At 38.2% G+C, this 13,413-nt stretch overlaps 1 protein-coding gene across 1 annotated transcript in view; it reads right to left on the reverse strand.

Moving 5' to 3' along the window:
* The window catches only part of SLC15A5 (solute carrier family 15 member 5), a 90,968-nt gene extending 79,519 nt beyond the window's left edge, over positions 1–11,449 (reverse strand). Inside the window, exons 1-2 of the mRNA XM_017528756.2 lie at positions 9,545–11,449; positions 4,236–4,458 (exon numbers count right to left, since the gene is read on the reverse strand). Coding sequence (XP_017384245.1) covers positions 4,236–4,458; positions 9,545–9,905 — 584 coding nt within the window. The 5' untranslated portion in view covers positions 9,906–11,449. The remainder of the gene's footprint in view (positions 1–4,235; positions 4,459–9,544) is intronic.
* Between the last annotated feature and the right edge of the window lie 1,964 nt (positions 11,450–13,413).

Here is a 13,413-nt window from a genome sequence, read left to right on the forward strand (position 1 = left end):
GAAGTTCTGAGTGTACTTCCTGAAAGGTTACACTTTTGGCAAAGGTAAAGAAGGAGGTGCTTTTGTTATTAGGGTGAGAGGGTAGCATTTGTTAAATTGGCCAGTGCAAATAGAATTTGGGAAGGTCTGGTGATTTTTTTCAAAGCCATTTACAAGCTACTCCTCCTCAGCATGCAACTCAGGACATTTGAGTATTAGTAAGATTATTTCATGAACTGCTTTGGTTTGGTTGGCTGAAATGTACCTTATAAACTGATTTTACGATTGAAGAATATATGTAGAATTATATATTTTCTCTCTCTTTTCAGAATTATGTTGAATTTCTCAATCAGGTAGATTTCTAAATGTGATTATAATTGCTATAAAATTGTCAAAAAGTTCCAAAGCAGTCTGAAACACAGCAGTGGGTTCAATCAATGGTTAGTTTCATTTCTTTTCAAAGGCAGCACTAGACTTTCCTTGTGGCTCTGAAATTGTTTCCAACTTTGATCTTCTGAATCACCTGAAGTACTTGATATAGTAGGGAATATTTGTGTCCCCTCAAATTTCATATGTTGAAATCTTAGTATTAGGCGTTACACATCCTATAACAAAGGTATTAGGAAATAGTGTATTTGAGAGGTGGGGCTTTTGATCATGAGGTTGGAGCCCTTCTGAATGGGATTAGTTCCCTTATAAAGGAGACCTCTAAGAGCTCCTTTGCCGCTTCCACTATATAAAGACATAGTGAGAAGCCAGCAGTCTTATATCCAGAAAGAGAACCCTCACCAGAACCCTGATCTCAGAATTCTGGCCTCTAGAGCTGTGAAAAATAAATTTCTATTGTTTATAAGCCAGCCAATTTCTGCTGATTTGTTATTTGCAGCCTGAATAGACTAAGACAGTACTTGTTTAAAATACACATTTCCCACCTGTCCTGCCAGGAAACTGTGATCCAGGAGGTTCGAGATGGGACCTGGGAAACATTTTCAACAAGGCTCTCAAGTGATAATTAAAATCAGCAACACTGCATTAGAACACTGGCTCTCAACCCTAACTACTTGTACAGCTTAAAAAAAAAAATCCTGGTCCGTGGATCCTACCACTAACCAATGTAATGTTAATCTTTGGCGGCAGGACCCAGGCATTTACACTTTTTAAAAAAGAATCTTCAGGTGGCTTTAATGTGCACCTAGGATTGACAATCATTTCTCTCAATGTTCTTGTGAATATTAAAATAGATTCTGGAAAAGTGCTGTGGGATAATACATTTTTACCTCTAGTGCTTCCCTAAGATAAAAGATATTTAATTTGAGCATTAAAATCAGAATGTTTCAGTTTGAGACATATCACGTAGAGTCAATTTGAGTACCAGATATTCAACATTTCTAGGGTGAAATAAGTCAATCTCTAGACTTTTTCAAGAACTTTACCAATATTCTGTTTGGGCTTTTAATCATGTATAATGCACCCTAGTAACCCCTTAGCAACAGACTGTGATATGCAGATAGGATGCAAATTATCAGGTGAAGTAAGTAGAGAAATGCAGAAACGAGATTTGAGGTTAATTGTGGTAGAATTTAAAATCGTGGCCGGAACAGACTTCATTTTCCTCCTTTTTGCTTCCAGAAAAGAATCTGCACGGGTGTATTTACCTAGGTGATCTCCAGTATGGCGCTTCTTAATTGTCCATCTTAGCTTTCGGAATATGTGGAATGAGCCAGGTTCTGATCTGGATAATGACACAAGGATGTTGGCAGATTATGATGTCTCTTGATTTCAGGGAGTTCAGCTTTATTTTTTTAGTGAGGTGCGTTAGTTGAGGAAGATCCGGTACCAGATGGTAATGTTGGCTGGGAGTGGTTTTCTCACCTACGTTTGGCAGCCTTACTCGGAAGTGGTGCTTTCGGTGCCTGAGACTTCCAGTCTATGCTACTTAACATGATCATTGGGAAGCTTTAGGTGGTATAGAAGCAATGACACGTCTCATTAAAGGTCCCATAACTATGAACATCTGGCATCTGTGCTGCAAACAGGACCGAATGCAGCCTGCAGGTGGTCACAGATTCAAGTCGTATGTTGTTTTTTAACGGCACAACTGAAATTCATTATATGTACCAGGCTTGTAATTTCTAGAGGCATTTTTGACTGGAAGACACAGATTACAAATTAATTAACTGCTCCTTTTAAAGATGACCTCCTCTTAAATGGGTTCCCTCTTTCCCAGCATTTAGACAATGGTTTCAGCTGATGGCTTATACATGATTTAGCAATAATAATAACAATAACTATCATAATTTCAATACCTATAATATGCTAGGATACTTTATGTATAAGTGATACAATAGCTCTCCAAGATATTTCCACTTTGTGGATGAAGAAATTAAGGAACTTGCCAAAGACCACAAAACTCCTAAGTGACAGAGTCAGGAAGTCAGCAGAAGCCAGCTGTCTGGTTGACCAGTAAGGTCTCTGTCCGTCTTGCCACCGACCCCTGTACTATGTACAGGAATGGAATCAGCAGTCATTTCTATAAACTGCCATAAGGTAAGTAAACGTTATTAAAAGTTGGCCTGTATTTTCATATTTAAACTGTAAAAATAAAAAATTGTAAAACAACCAGATTCAGCCTTCAAGGAGCTTACCATCCAGTTCTTTTATCACATTAAAGAATAACAGGCTGATTCTTTATACACATTTCTAGATGCTTTAACTTTAAATTTTAAAACACTGAGATACGTAGTGAAATCAGAAAATAATTTTTAAAAATCCAAATATGTTCACCCTAAATTTGGCCCAGTTCCTTACAGCTGCAGAAATTCATTTTCACCCTGTTCCCCATCCCCCTTCCTGAAGCTCTAAAGCACAAACCCAGTGGGAGTCCCCTCTGTTCCCCAAAGGAAATATTTCATTCATATAATGTCTCCTTTGTAATCAACACTGAGAAATGTCACTTTGATTAAACACAACTCTGAATGACTAAGACCACAGTACAATACATTCTCCAGAGCTATCTTTCAGAACAACTGATTGCTCTCCAGTCTTAATCCTCCAGAGTCTTATTTAATCAAAATGATGTTGCTAATTAAGGATTAAAACCTCCGAATAGAATAAAAAAGAAGGATTTTTCTTTCTCCTTTGGGCAGGTCAAGGAGGCGGAATTTGCTGCAAGGAAGTAAAGAGTTCCTTCTACCTTTAGTAAAAGTGCATTGTTCTCTGACATTAGGACTTAATCCAAAATAGGGCTGAGTGCTTTGTAATATTAATATAATCAGAGAAAGAAAAAAGGGGAGCAAGAAAAAGAAAGAAAGAGAGAGAAAAGGGGAACTGCTTGCATATACCTATACCTATACATGTAGACACTATTTACTCTAAAAATAGACAGTGTAGCTCACATCTGTTTGACATCCACTGACAGATAACAACAACAAAGAAGTTTTATAGTAAATGCTCAACTGCCCTCCCTTAAAATCCAAATATTAATTTTTTTCTTGAATTTGTATTTAGTAATATAAATTGTTTCCTTAAAAAACACAAAAACAGATGAGCTCCATAAGAACTCATTGGGACAGACAAAGAGTCACAGGAAGGCTGTTTGATTTCATGGAATATACATTCTTTTAGGTATTGCGAGTGAACTGGGTAAGAAACAGAGACGCTGGGTGATGTTTTAACAAATTGTAAAATCCGTGTTTCATCTCTGCATCTTCTCTCTTCATTGGCCTAGAAATTTATAATCTCTGCCAAATTCGTCTATTACAATATAGACATACTAACAGCTACTGTGTTTTGATCACTTACTATGCACTAAGTTCTTTGCCAGCAATACACATGGTGTTACCTCTAATAAAACTGGAGAAAAGGTATTATCGCCCTTTAGAAATGAATAAACTGTAGTAGAGAATAAATGACTAGGTCAAGATCAACCAGCTTGTGTTATGCAGAGTCCAGACTTTCACCCAGGTATGTTTGGCTCCAAAGCTATGTTCTATTCTGCAGGACAAAGCACTTCAAATCTTTCTACTTGGAGGATAAATGTATCAGCATGTGTTGGGAAGGTGCTGGTAAGCTGTACTGGTCTCCATGAGTCTTAGAATCTCCTGCAATTACTGACTGAATCATCATCACAGATTCATCACACCGTCACTTAGCACAATTCATCACAAAGACTGAGCAACTACTACCCAAATGTAATCGGAAAGTAAACAGTGAGAATGGTCATAAGCCTCTTTTCTCTCCTAATCAGTGCTACTTACCAATTAAAAAAAGACATTCTTTTTTGTGATCCATACTCCTGAAGGCCAAAAGCACCCAGTGGACAGACAATGGCTCTTATGCCTCCCATGCCAAGGCAGATGGTCAGCAGTGCTACATAAAACAGCCTGTGCTGCTGCGTTTTGGGGATGTTATTAACCACGTGGTAAGTGCCCAGATAGAAATCTTCCAAGGGGAAAGCCACCACAGATAATAAAGCAGTGCCTGTAGGTAGAGAAAAAAGAATAAATATAGCATAGAACAATTGGATCACCAAGTTGCATTATAAACAGGGCTTTTCCTCTGACAGTGGCATCATGTGGTGATTGTCTTATCCAAACATTTATGGTTATCATTTCAGTTGTGGGAATAGCCTGATGTTTTCTAATTGTAAACATTTCCTTCAGTATGTGTCTCAACTAATCCAGAGTTTTAGGGCTTTTTCTCCTCAAGCTTGAACTATGTTTTCTCTTAGAGTGCATAAGCAAATCATGTTTATTTTGCCAAAATTAGAAATGCATTGTATAAAAAATGAAGCTGTTAGTATTCCCACCCCCAGAGAAAACCACTGTTAACAAAGGTTATTTGTTCTTAATCAATTTAGTGACAGAAAACACCATGATCTCAGAAATCTCAGAAGCCTGTTACATAAAAACTTTTAAGAAGAACATTATTATAGTTAGAAGAGAACACAGTCTTTTGTTTTCTTTTCTTTTCTACTTCTCTTTCTCCCTGTAATGCCTTTCTTATTTATTTCTCACAAAACCGGATGAATCCTTCTTTGCCACACACAGAGGTGAGAAGGCTGGGGACAGAGGAGTATGAGCTGGAAGGAGAAAGGACATAAAGTAAGAAAAGAAGGTTGAGTATCCTCTCTCTTCCACCTTGCAGGGTGGCATTTGATGACTCTCCTTGTTGAATAAAATTTACCATATAATTCCGTGCTTTTGCTAAGCTCATTGTATTTTGTAAAGCATGTTCAAGTACTACATTGTTTCATCTTGGACAAACTTTGTGATGTGAGTGGACAAATTTTGGATAGATTTTCTTATTCTTTCTTTTTTTTTTTTTCTTTTAAGAAACAGGATCAGTGAGGTTAAGTGATTTGCTCAATGTTTCAAAGTAACCCAGCTGTAATTATCCCTATTCTTGGGCCTCCTACCATCAAGCAGTCAAATAATTTTTTTTTCTTGAAATAGCATTTTCCCCCATCAGATTACAAAAGTAATATGTTCTTACTTCAGAAAATTTGAAAAATAGAGGAAAGTACTCAGAATAATACAAAAGGCCCATATTGTCATGACTCAGAGATATATTTTTATAAATATATTTTACTTAAATTGAGGTTACACTGTTAATTTTTTAATGTAACCAAAGAATATAAACAATTTTTAAAGTACCTTTATACTTTTCCAACATGATTTCTAGTGATGCTGTGATATTCTAATCATAATGTGTTTTAAAAGACCTTTCCAGTTATTTTAAATGAATACCATAAAATATCCTGACACATAATTTTTGTGCTCCTCTTTATTAGCCTAAGTTGTCAGTCAAAGGCATTCCTATTTTTATGGCTTCTTAATACCACTGGCAAATGTCCTTTAACAATGCAACAAATGGCCGGGTGTGGTGGCTCACGCCTGTAATCCCAGCACTTTGGGAGGCTGAGGCGGGTGGATCATGAGGTCAAGAGATCGAGACCATCCTAGTCAACATGGTGAAACCCTGTCTCCACTAAAAATACAACAAAAATTAGCTGGGCATGGTGGCAGGCGCCTGTAATCCCAGCTACTTGGGAGGCTGAGGCAGGAGAATCACTTGAACCCGGGAGGCGGAGGTTAGAGTGAGTTAGAGTGAGCCAAAATCACACCATTGCACTGCAGCTTGGGCGACAGAGTGAGACTCTGTCTCAAAAAAAAAAAAAAAGCAACAAGTTAATCTCCTACCATCACTGTATGAGAAGACCTTCATTCATACTAGTTACCATCATTCATTTTTTTGTTTTGTTTTGATGATCTGATTAGTGAAAAATGGCTCCTCCATGTTCATTTTGCTCTTCATTTTATTAATTTGGCATTAAGATTATTTGGTATGAATTTTTGTACCTTTATTTTGTGTGGTTTATTTTCTCAATTAGATTATAAATTCCTTTAGATAAAAATTTGGTCTAATGCTTTCATCTCACCTACAGAGGCTTTCACAATGTAAAGAATATGTGCACTTAATTGCTATTTGGCAGCAGATTCATTTACCATGAGGTGGGCCCTTTAAATTACTGAGTTTGAAAAGTTTCCTTTCGAGGTTAGCCAGATGTGGAACTAACTGCTCTCTTTCTACTACTCCGTCTTCTTTTCTGTAGGTGTAACATGAGGGCTGGCTAGATAAAGTGATGGCCAAAGAGGATGGGCAGGGAAACTATTTCATGCAGCAACCATTTACTTGGGGACAAGGCACTTTTAGTTTGAATGGTATATTTGTGTAACTTAGAAAAGCACTTTATTCCATCTTTTCAAAAAATGTCATCATAGGCTGATTGATTGTGTTAAATCAAAACTTTATTCCTATCTGTTGTAAAATGATGCAATAAAAAGACAAATCTGTGACATACATGATGAAAAGTCTCCTCTGTGATGTGCGCAATTGTGTATTGCATCATCAGTACGTGTGCATTTGGTCGCGCTATAGAAGCACCGTGATGTGTCATACCCACTGCTAAGTGGTGGAGGTCCACAGGCTCTTCTCTTCAGGAACTAATGAGTCCATTAGAGAAGTCAGCCATGCAGGTGGGCAATTATATTATAAAGTGATGGATGCAATCATATAGGTTTTATATGGTTGTGGTTGAACACAGAGAAGCTAGCAATAAACACTATTTGGTTCTTGAAAGAACAGCAGGAGTTTTCCAGTCATGGATAAGGGATGGAAAGTTAAGGGAAGGTGACAATTTCAGGGAGAGAGAAAAGCATGTGTAAGATTAGAAACCTAGGGAAGGAGGCCAGGAGAAATTCAGTAAGGTTGGGGTTGCATGTTGAGTGAGAAGTCTAGAGAGCTGAACTTGGAATAGGTTGGTGAGGTTCTTGCATGCTAAATTAATAAATTTGGATTTTATTTTTTAGATACTAGAGCCAATATAGAGATTTATTTGTTCAGGAAGTCAGTGGTGTTGGTAGAAGGGAGTATGAACTGGAGACTGACTACTGGCAGCCGAGTAAGTAGGCTGCTGGCATGGTCAAAAATGGGAAAGCTGCATTTTTTGAGCTAGGGTTGTAGCTGTTCAGACAGAAGACACTTTTTAAAAAATATAACCTCTGATATTTAGTGACTGGCTGGAATTTGATGGCAGCTGTAAGTGGAGGGCAACAAGGAAATAACTTTACTGAAAAAAATGAATGGATGTAGAGTTGACCTATGTCTTTTGTTTGCCGCATTCTAAAGTTGGGATTTCAGTCCTGTCTGATGACTGACCTCAGAATTTAGATTGACAGAAACTACCATGTTAAACAAGAAGTCACCAAATGTTACTGGTGTGTGCTGTTACCAAAGTAAGCAGAGTAGATGAATCTGGGGTTTGCTTAAATGTCTTCTTGTCAGAAAGCTTTTTCTCAGCACCAAGTAGCAGCCCCGTCACTGTCCATTCCATCCTGTCCCTACCCAGCTTTACTTTTCATCCTAACTCATTGCCACATCACCTTATATCTACTTCCTTGTTTATTTTCTCTCTCCCTGCACCAGAAAGTCAGCTTCAGCAAAAATAGTCCACTTTCTTCTCTACTGCATTTCCAGACCTGGAGTAATGCCTTGTACAGAGTAGTCGGTAAGAAGTGTTTGTGGAATGTTGACTGATTATTTGCCATACAGTGACTTAGTTTTTATTTCACGGAACTTCATCTGTGAAGTTTACAGGTTTGACTTACACTCCAATGGATTCTCTATGGTAATTTACCACCTGCTGAGATTGTGTGATATGTCGAGTAGCTGATATCTATCCATCTCATTCTCATCCATTCCCCTACCAACGCTCATTTCAGCCGTACCTCTCATCATTGGTGAAAAGCATGCTATATTCCCAAGTTGCCCAGATCAGAAACTAGGAGCTAATTTTTGTCCCCCATCACAATTGTACCTTTATTTAGTTGCCAAGTTTTTATAGCTTTTCACTTGTTCTTTCCTGAATCGGCACTTTATTGCTTAAACCATCACCCTGGGATTTTCTGATCTCTCTGTCAGTTTAATCCCTCACTGTGGTTGTCCATCCTGTATTGCAGAATAGCACTTCTCAAATGTTGTTTTCATGGTATCTTTAGAGACTTCTTGTTTTTTAAGAAGAATAATTGAACTTTTCATCCTACAATTCTAGTCTGTTCTTCAACTTGCTCTCTCTCCTTTATTAAACTATGTTGATCTTGTCCCAGCATTTCTCGCAATTGGTCCCAAACCTTTGCATATATACATTAATATATATGTAAAAAAGCACACTGTAGCGTCTAATTTACTCTTTTTTTTTTTTTTTTTTGAGACAGAGTCTCACTCTGTTGCCAGGCACCAAGCTGGAGTGCAGTGGCACAATCTCGGCTCACTGCAACCTCTGCCTGCCAGTTCAAGCAATTCTCCTGCCTCAGCCTCCCGAGTAGCTGGGACTACAGGCTCATGCCACCACACCCAGCTAATTTTTGTATTTTTAGTAGAGACGGGGTTTCACCATGTTGGCCAGCATGGTCTCGATCTCTTGACCTTGTGATCTGCCCACCTCGGCCTCCCAAAATGCTGGGATTACTCATTTTTAAAGCATATAATCATAGTTAATAATATAGAAGTCATGCCATCATATGCAATCTTAATTACTATATGACTAATTAAAACACCAGTTTTGGATAAAAACATTTCTCAATTATTTTACATGAACTTCAAAAACCTTTTTTTTTTTTTTAAACACATCTCATCTTAGTTGTGAAGCAAATGAATTTCACATTTCTGAGGGAATTCGTCATGAATTTGGGCTTGAGGTAAAAAAGGGGGAAAGGAGGGTATTCTAAGGAGTAAGATAGATAGGTAAAGTAGTAATTATTGTAAAATACAAGTGCAATGATATAGGCATCAAAGTATCCTCTAACACACACACACACACACACACACACACACACACACTAGCATTCTTCAAATAGTACAGAGAATGAAATACATTGAAACCACATTTTTACTTGTTTATCACATTTTATGCCAAGAGCGGAGTGGAAGTAACATAAACTAAAAATTCTAACAAAAATCTACTCAATTAAGTCACCAAGCAATCCAGTCCACAGAGGACACTCACCTAGAAAATGTAGAAACAAGCAAATATACACCAGTTTGTGTCTTCCTAAATAGACATCAGTGAGCCATCCGGCAAACACAGGGGTAAGCATTGACGTTCCAATAAAACACAAGTTTAAGACGGCTGCCTGGCAGTTGTGATAGCCAAGCTTGACGATGCAAAAGGGGATCATGTTGCAGACCACTTCGAAGAATGTGAACCTCTCACACAGCTCCACCAGAAGCAAGCAGATTCCAACCTGAATTTTTTTCACAGAGTGTGAGGAACAGAAATCACCAATATGTCTTACGGTTTTCTCCTCCTCAGTGCTGTGATGTAAGCGTACTTTCTCATCCGTTATGGTAAAGTCTGTAACAGACATGACTACCCTTCTTGAACAAGACTTAGGTTAGTGGTTTGAACTTGGTGATATTTTGAGCCCCATCCCTCTACTGAAAAAAATAAGTAAGAACGTTGCTTTGAATTTCACATCCCCAAGCTAAGATTTCATAAGGTTTGTGTGTTTGCACATTAATGTTGTTCATTTTGATGATCCAAGAGCACAGGAGAGGAGACAAGTATTTAAACGTTGACGATAGCTCAGTGTAGCCAAATCTGATTTGTTTGCTTAATTACTTAGCGGCAAAATTAGGATCTTCTTCCAAAATTTTATTGAATTACATGAATCCAGTTGCAAACAGGTGGAAACTCATCTGCCTCAGACTGATAAAGGTTTAAATACTGAGGCAGAGGAAGCAGTTTTTCAGGAGAATTTGAGCACTAGATCAAGAAATAATTTGAGTCTAATACTTTCTGATACTTTAATTAAACAAGCCAGAACAGTACCAAGAGATAAAGTGCAAAAGGAAATCTGTTTTGAAGGGGGCGATACCTTATCATTATTACATTTCTTGTTATTTTTGGTTGGAATTCTGATAAGAAAGTTAATTAGGTAACAAAAGTGCTAGTACATTTAGGTAACAAGCAGAGTTTACAAGAAAGTAATTTAAGTGCACTAATGAAAGGAGAAAATATTAAACAAAACCCTGCCTCCTTTAAGTTGACCCCATGCTTGTAGAACAGCCTCTCAGAGGAAATCAGAATCCAAAGGTGCTATTCGACTCCTTTATTATTAATCAGTAGTCAGGCATACAGCAACTAGCCTACACAGGCTCTGGGGAATGTTGGATCTGGTATCACCCTGACCCTCCAGCTGGGTGAAAGGATGTTAGCATTCTATTTTGGAAAGCAGGAGGGCCAATTAAGCTAAAAAAACAGCAGTGAAAGAGAACACCTTAACATTTAGTGGTTTAGCTGCAAGGACATAGGAAGACAAGGGACTGGAACTATTGGGTCAAAGTCATAATAATTCAACGCTTGAATATAGGAATGTTATTTTCACACTGGACTCAAAACCTAGAGACTGATAAGGGCTTCTGGTCTTGAGAGACTGGGAGCAAAACACTCTGTGTTGACTCCTTCTAATAGCCTCATTGCAATGATAGCTATTTGTATCTGCTCAGCATTGCTACCTTGGTAACAATGCCCCATCTTTCCTTTGTGTAAATTGATCATGCAATTTACTATCCAAACTTGGACAGTTTTGTGGGTGAAAAGTGATGCTATTTATAGTTACTCCTAAAAAAACCAGATATAAACCAGGACTGTCCACGGCAACACTCTAAGACGTGTTCACCCTACCTTTGGAGAATGACTCCTATCAGCTCAGATCATGGTGGTGCTATTGATCAGGATATCCCTTTTCATCTGGCAACCAGGGTCAACACATGGTCTAAGACAGTGCTTTTACTTTTCTCCTCCGGAATTTTAATCTTGAGTGGAATGACTCAAGAATGGGCATGGTGGCGGCTGAGTTATTCAGATGGCAGTGTGTTAGTCTGTTCTCACTCTGCTAATGAAGACATACCCAAGACTGGATAATTATATAGTAAAGATGTTTAATGGACTCACAGTTCCATATGGCTAGGGTGGCCTCACAATCATGATGGAAAGTGAGAGGAATGTCTTACACGGCAGCAGGCAAAGAGAGAAAATGACAGCCAAGCGAAAAGGGAAATCCCTTATGAAACCATCAGATCTTATGAGACTTATTCACTACCATGAGAACAGTATGGGGGAAACTGCCCCTGTGATTAAATTACCTCCCATCAGGCTCCCCCATGGTACTTGGGAATTATGGGCACTAGAATTCAAGATGAGACTTGGGTGGGGACACAGCCAAATCATATCAGCAGTACCCAAAAGGAACCACTCATGAGGCCCTGATGGAGAACTCAGCACTTCCCTGGCTCTTTTCTCTCTGGAGGCACGATTGCTTTTCCCTTCTGTAGAAGGCTCAAAGCATGCCCATTAATTTTTGTTTGATTTAGTTAGCCCCATTTGGCTTCTGTGGCTTACAAAGAACCTCAATGATACTTTCCTTTTTTGTTTGCCCGAGATGCAAGGGCAAGCTGTTCTGTAGCCACCGGCTGATTTCTTTAGCCCCTGGCAAAGCTTTCCTGCACATGCAGGCCTGATGATAATCCCATTTGAATTGTTTGCCTCCTCTCTGCATACTTGCTCAAGATCAGGCTCCAGGTTGTGGTAACCTGTGGTTTGAGGATAGTTGAGTCAGCAAGAGCAACAGCATTTGCCTTCTTTGGAGAGGATATTTGGTAACCCTCCAAGAGAGCCACCTAGTCAGAAATGAAGTTTATTTTAGTTATCTGTAAGGGGGAAGAAATCTGACTTTAATAGGGACATAATAGTTAGCAAATAGGATTCATATTAAGTGGGAGTTAGGAGAACTAAGTTATATTTCTGCCACTTTATCACTTAAGGCAAATTTCTCTCTGTCTATGAGCCTATTACATTAACTGCAAAATACAAACAGTAAAGCCTGTCTCAGAAGATCATTTCTGAGGCTTGGCATAAAAAAGGGCTTATGAAATGTCAAGAATTGTACATGGAAATGCCTTTGTTATTACTTGCTTCAATATTCCTGCATTTTCTAGCTACTCTAAGCAATGAGCCATAAAGAAATGTCATGGAACCACTTCCAAATTCCAGTTTGCACAAGAGGCAGATGTTAGGAGGGCCGGATTATGCGGAACAGAGTTGAAGCAATGGGAAACCACCCCCTTTTTATTTGTCACATCCCTACTAGTTCCCAGCGCAAAATTCATAGTGAGCTCAAAGGACAAGTAGTAATTCCACTTGAGAAGAATACTTGGCAGGGAATACTGAATGTCCTCATCTTTATCAACAAACTTAGGCCCTTGAGTGGGGACTTACACATACTTTAGTTTTATGCCACCCCTCCCCTATTCCAACCCAGGCTTGTTCTCTATCCCTGCCTCTGCTCTCTGCAATGAAGTGGTATATTTTCCTTTATTAAGGCAATGTATGCAATATATGTAAATTGGATACAATTTGGAAAATATCTAAAAATAGAAGAAAAAGCATGAAAGTTTTTGGAGAATTTCATTAGATGTTTTCTGCCCATGGTTCTTTTTTTTTATTAGTAGACTTAAAATATTTAAATTGTATAATTGTATACAATTATTGCACAATACATTTCTACCCCATTTTCTCCCCCATTGTTAGGTACATAAAGCATTTTAACATGCCATTATAAACTCATTGTAAACATAGTTTTTTATGGTTGCATTAATTGATACATAGATTATCTAACTATTCTTCCATCTCTGGTTAGTTATATTTGTTTCAGATCTGTCATAAGCCAGCCTTTCTCAAACATTTGACCATGAACCCACAGTTGAAAGAAAAAACACCTTTATAAATAATGCTGAAATGAATATTTGTGCACAAAACTTTCCCCATTCCCAGATTATATTCTTAGGCAGGTTTTTCAGAAGCAATATCACTGG

Source organism: Cebus imitator, unplaced genomic scaffold (genome assembly GCF_001604975.1).
Source record: "Cebus imitator isolate Cc_AM_T3 unplaced genomic scaffold, Cebus_imitator-1.0 Scaffold2, whole genome shotgun sequence".
Taxonomy (NCBI): domain Eukaryota; kingdom Metazoa; phylum Chordata; class Mammalia; order Primates; family Cebidae; genus Cebus; species Cebus imitator.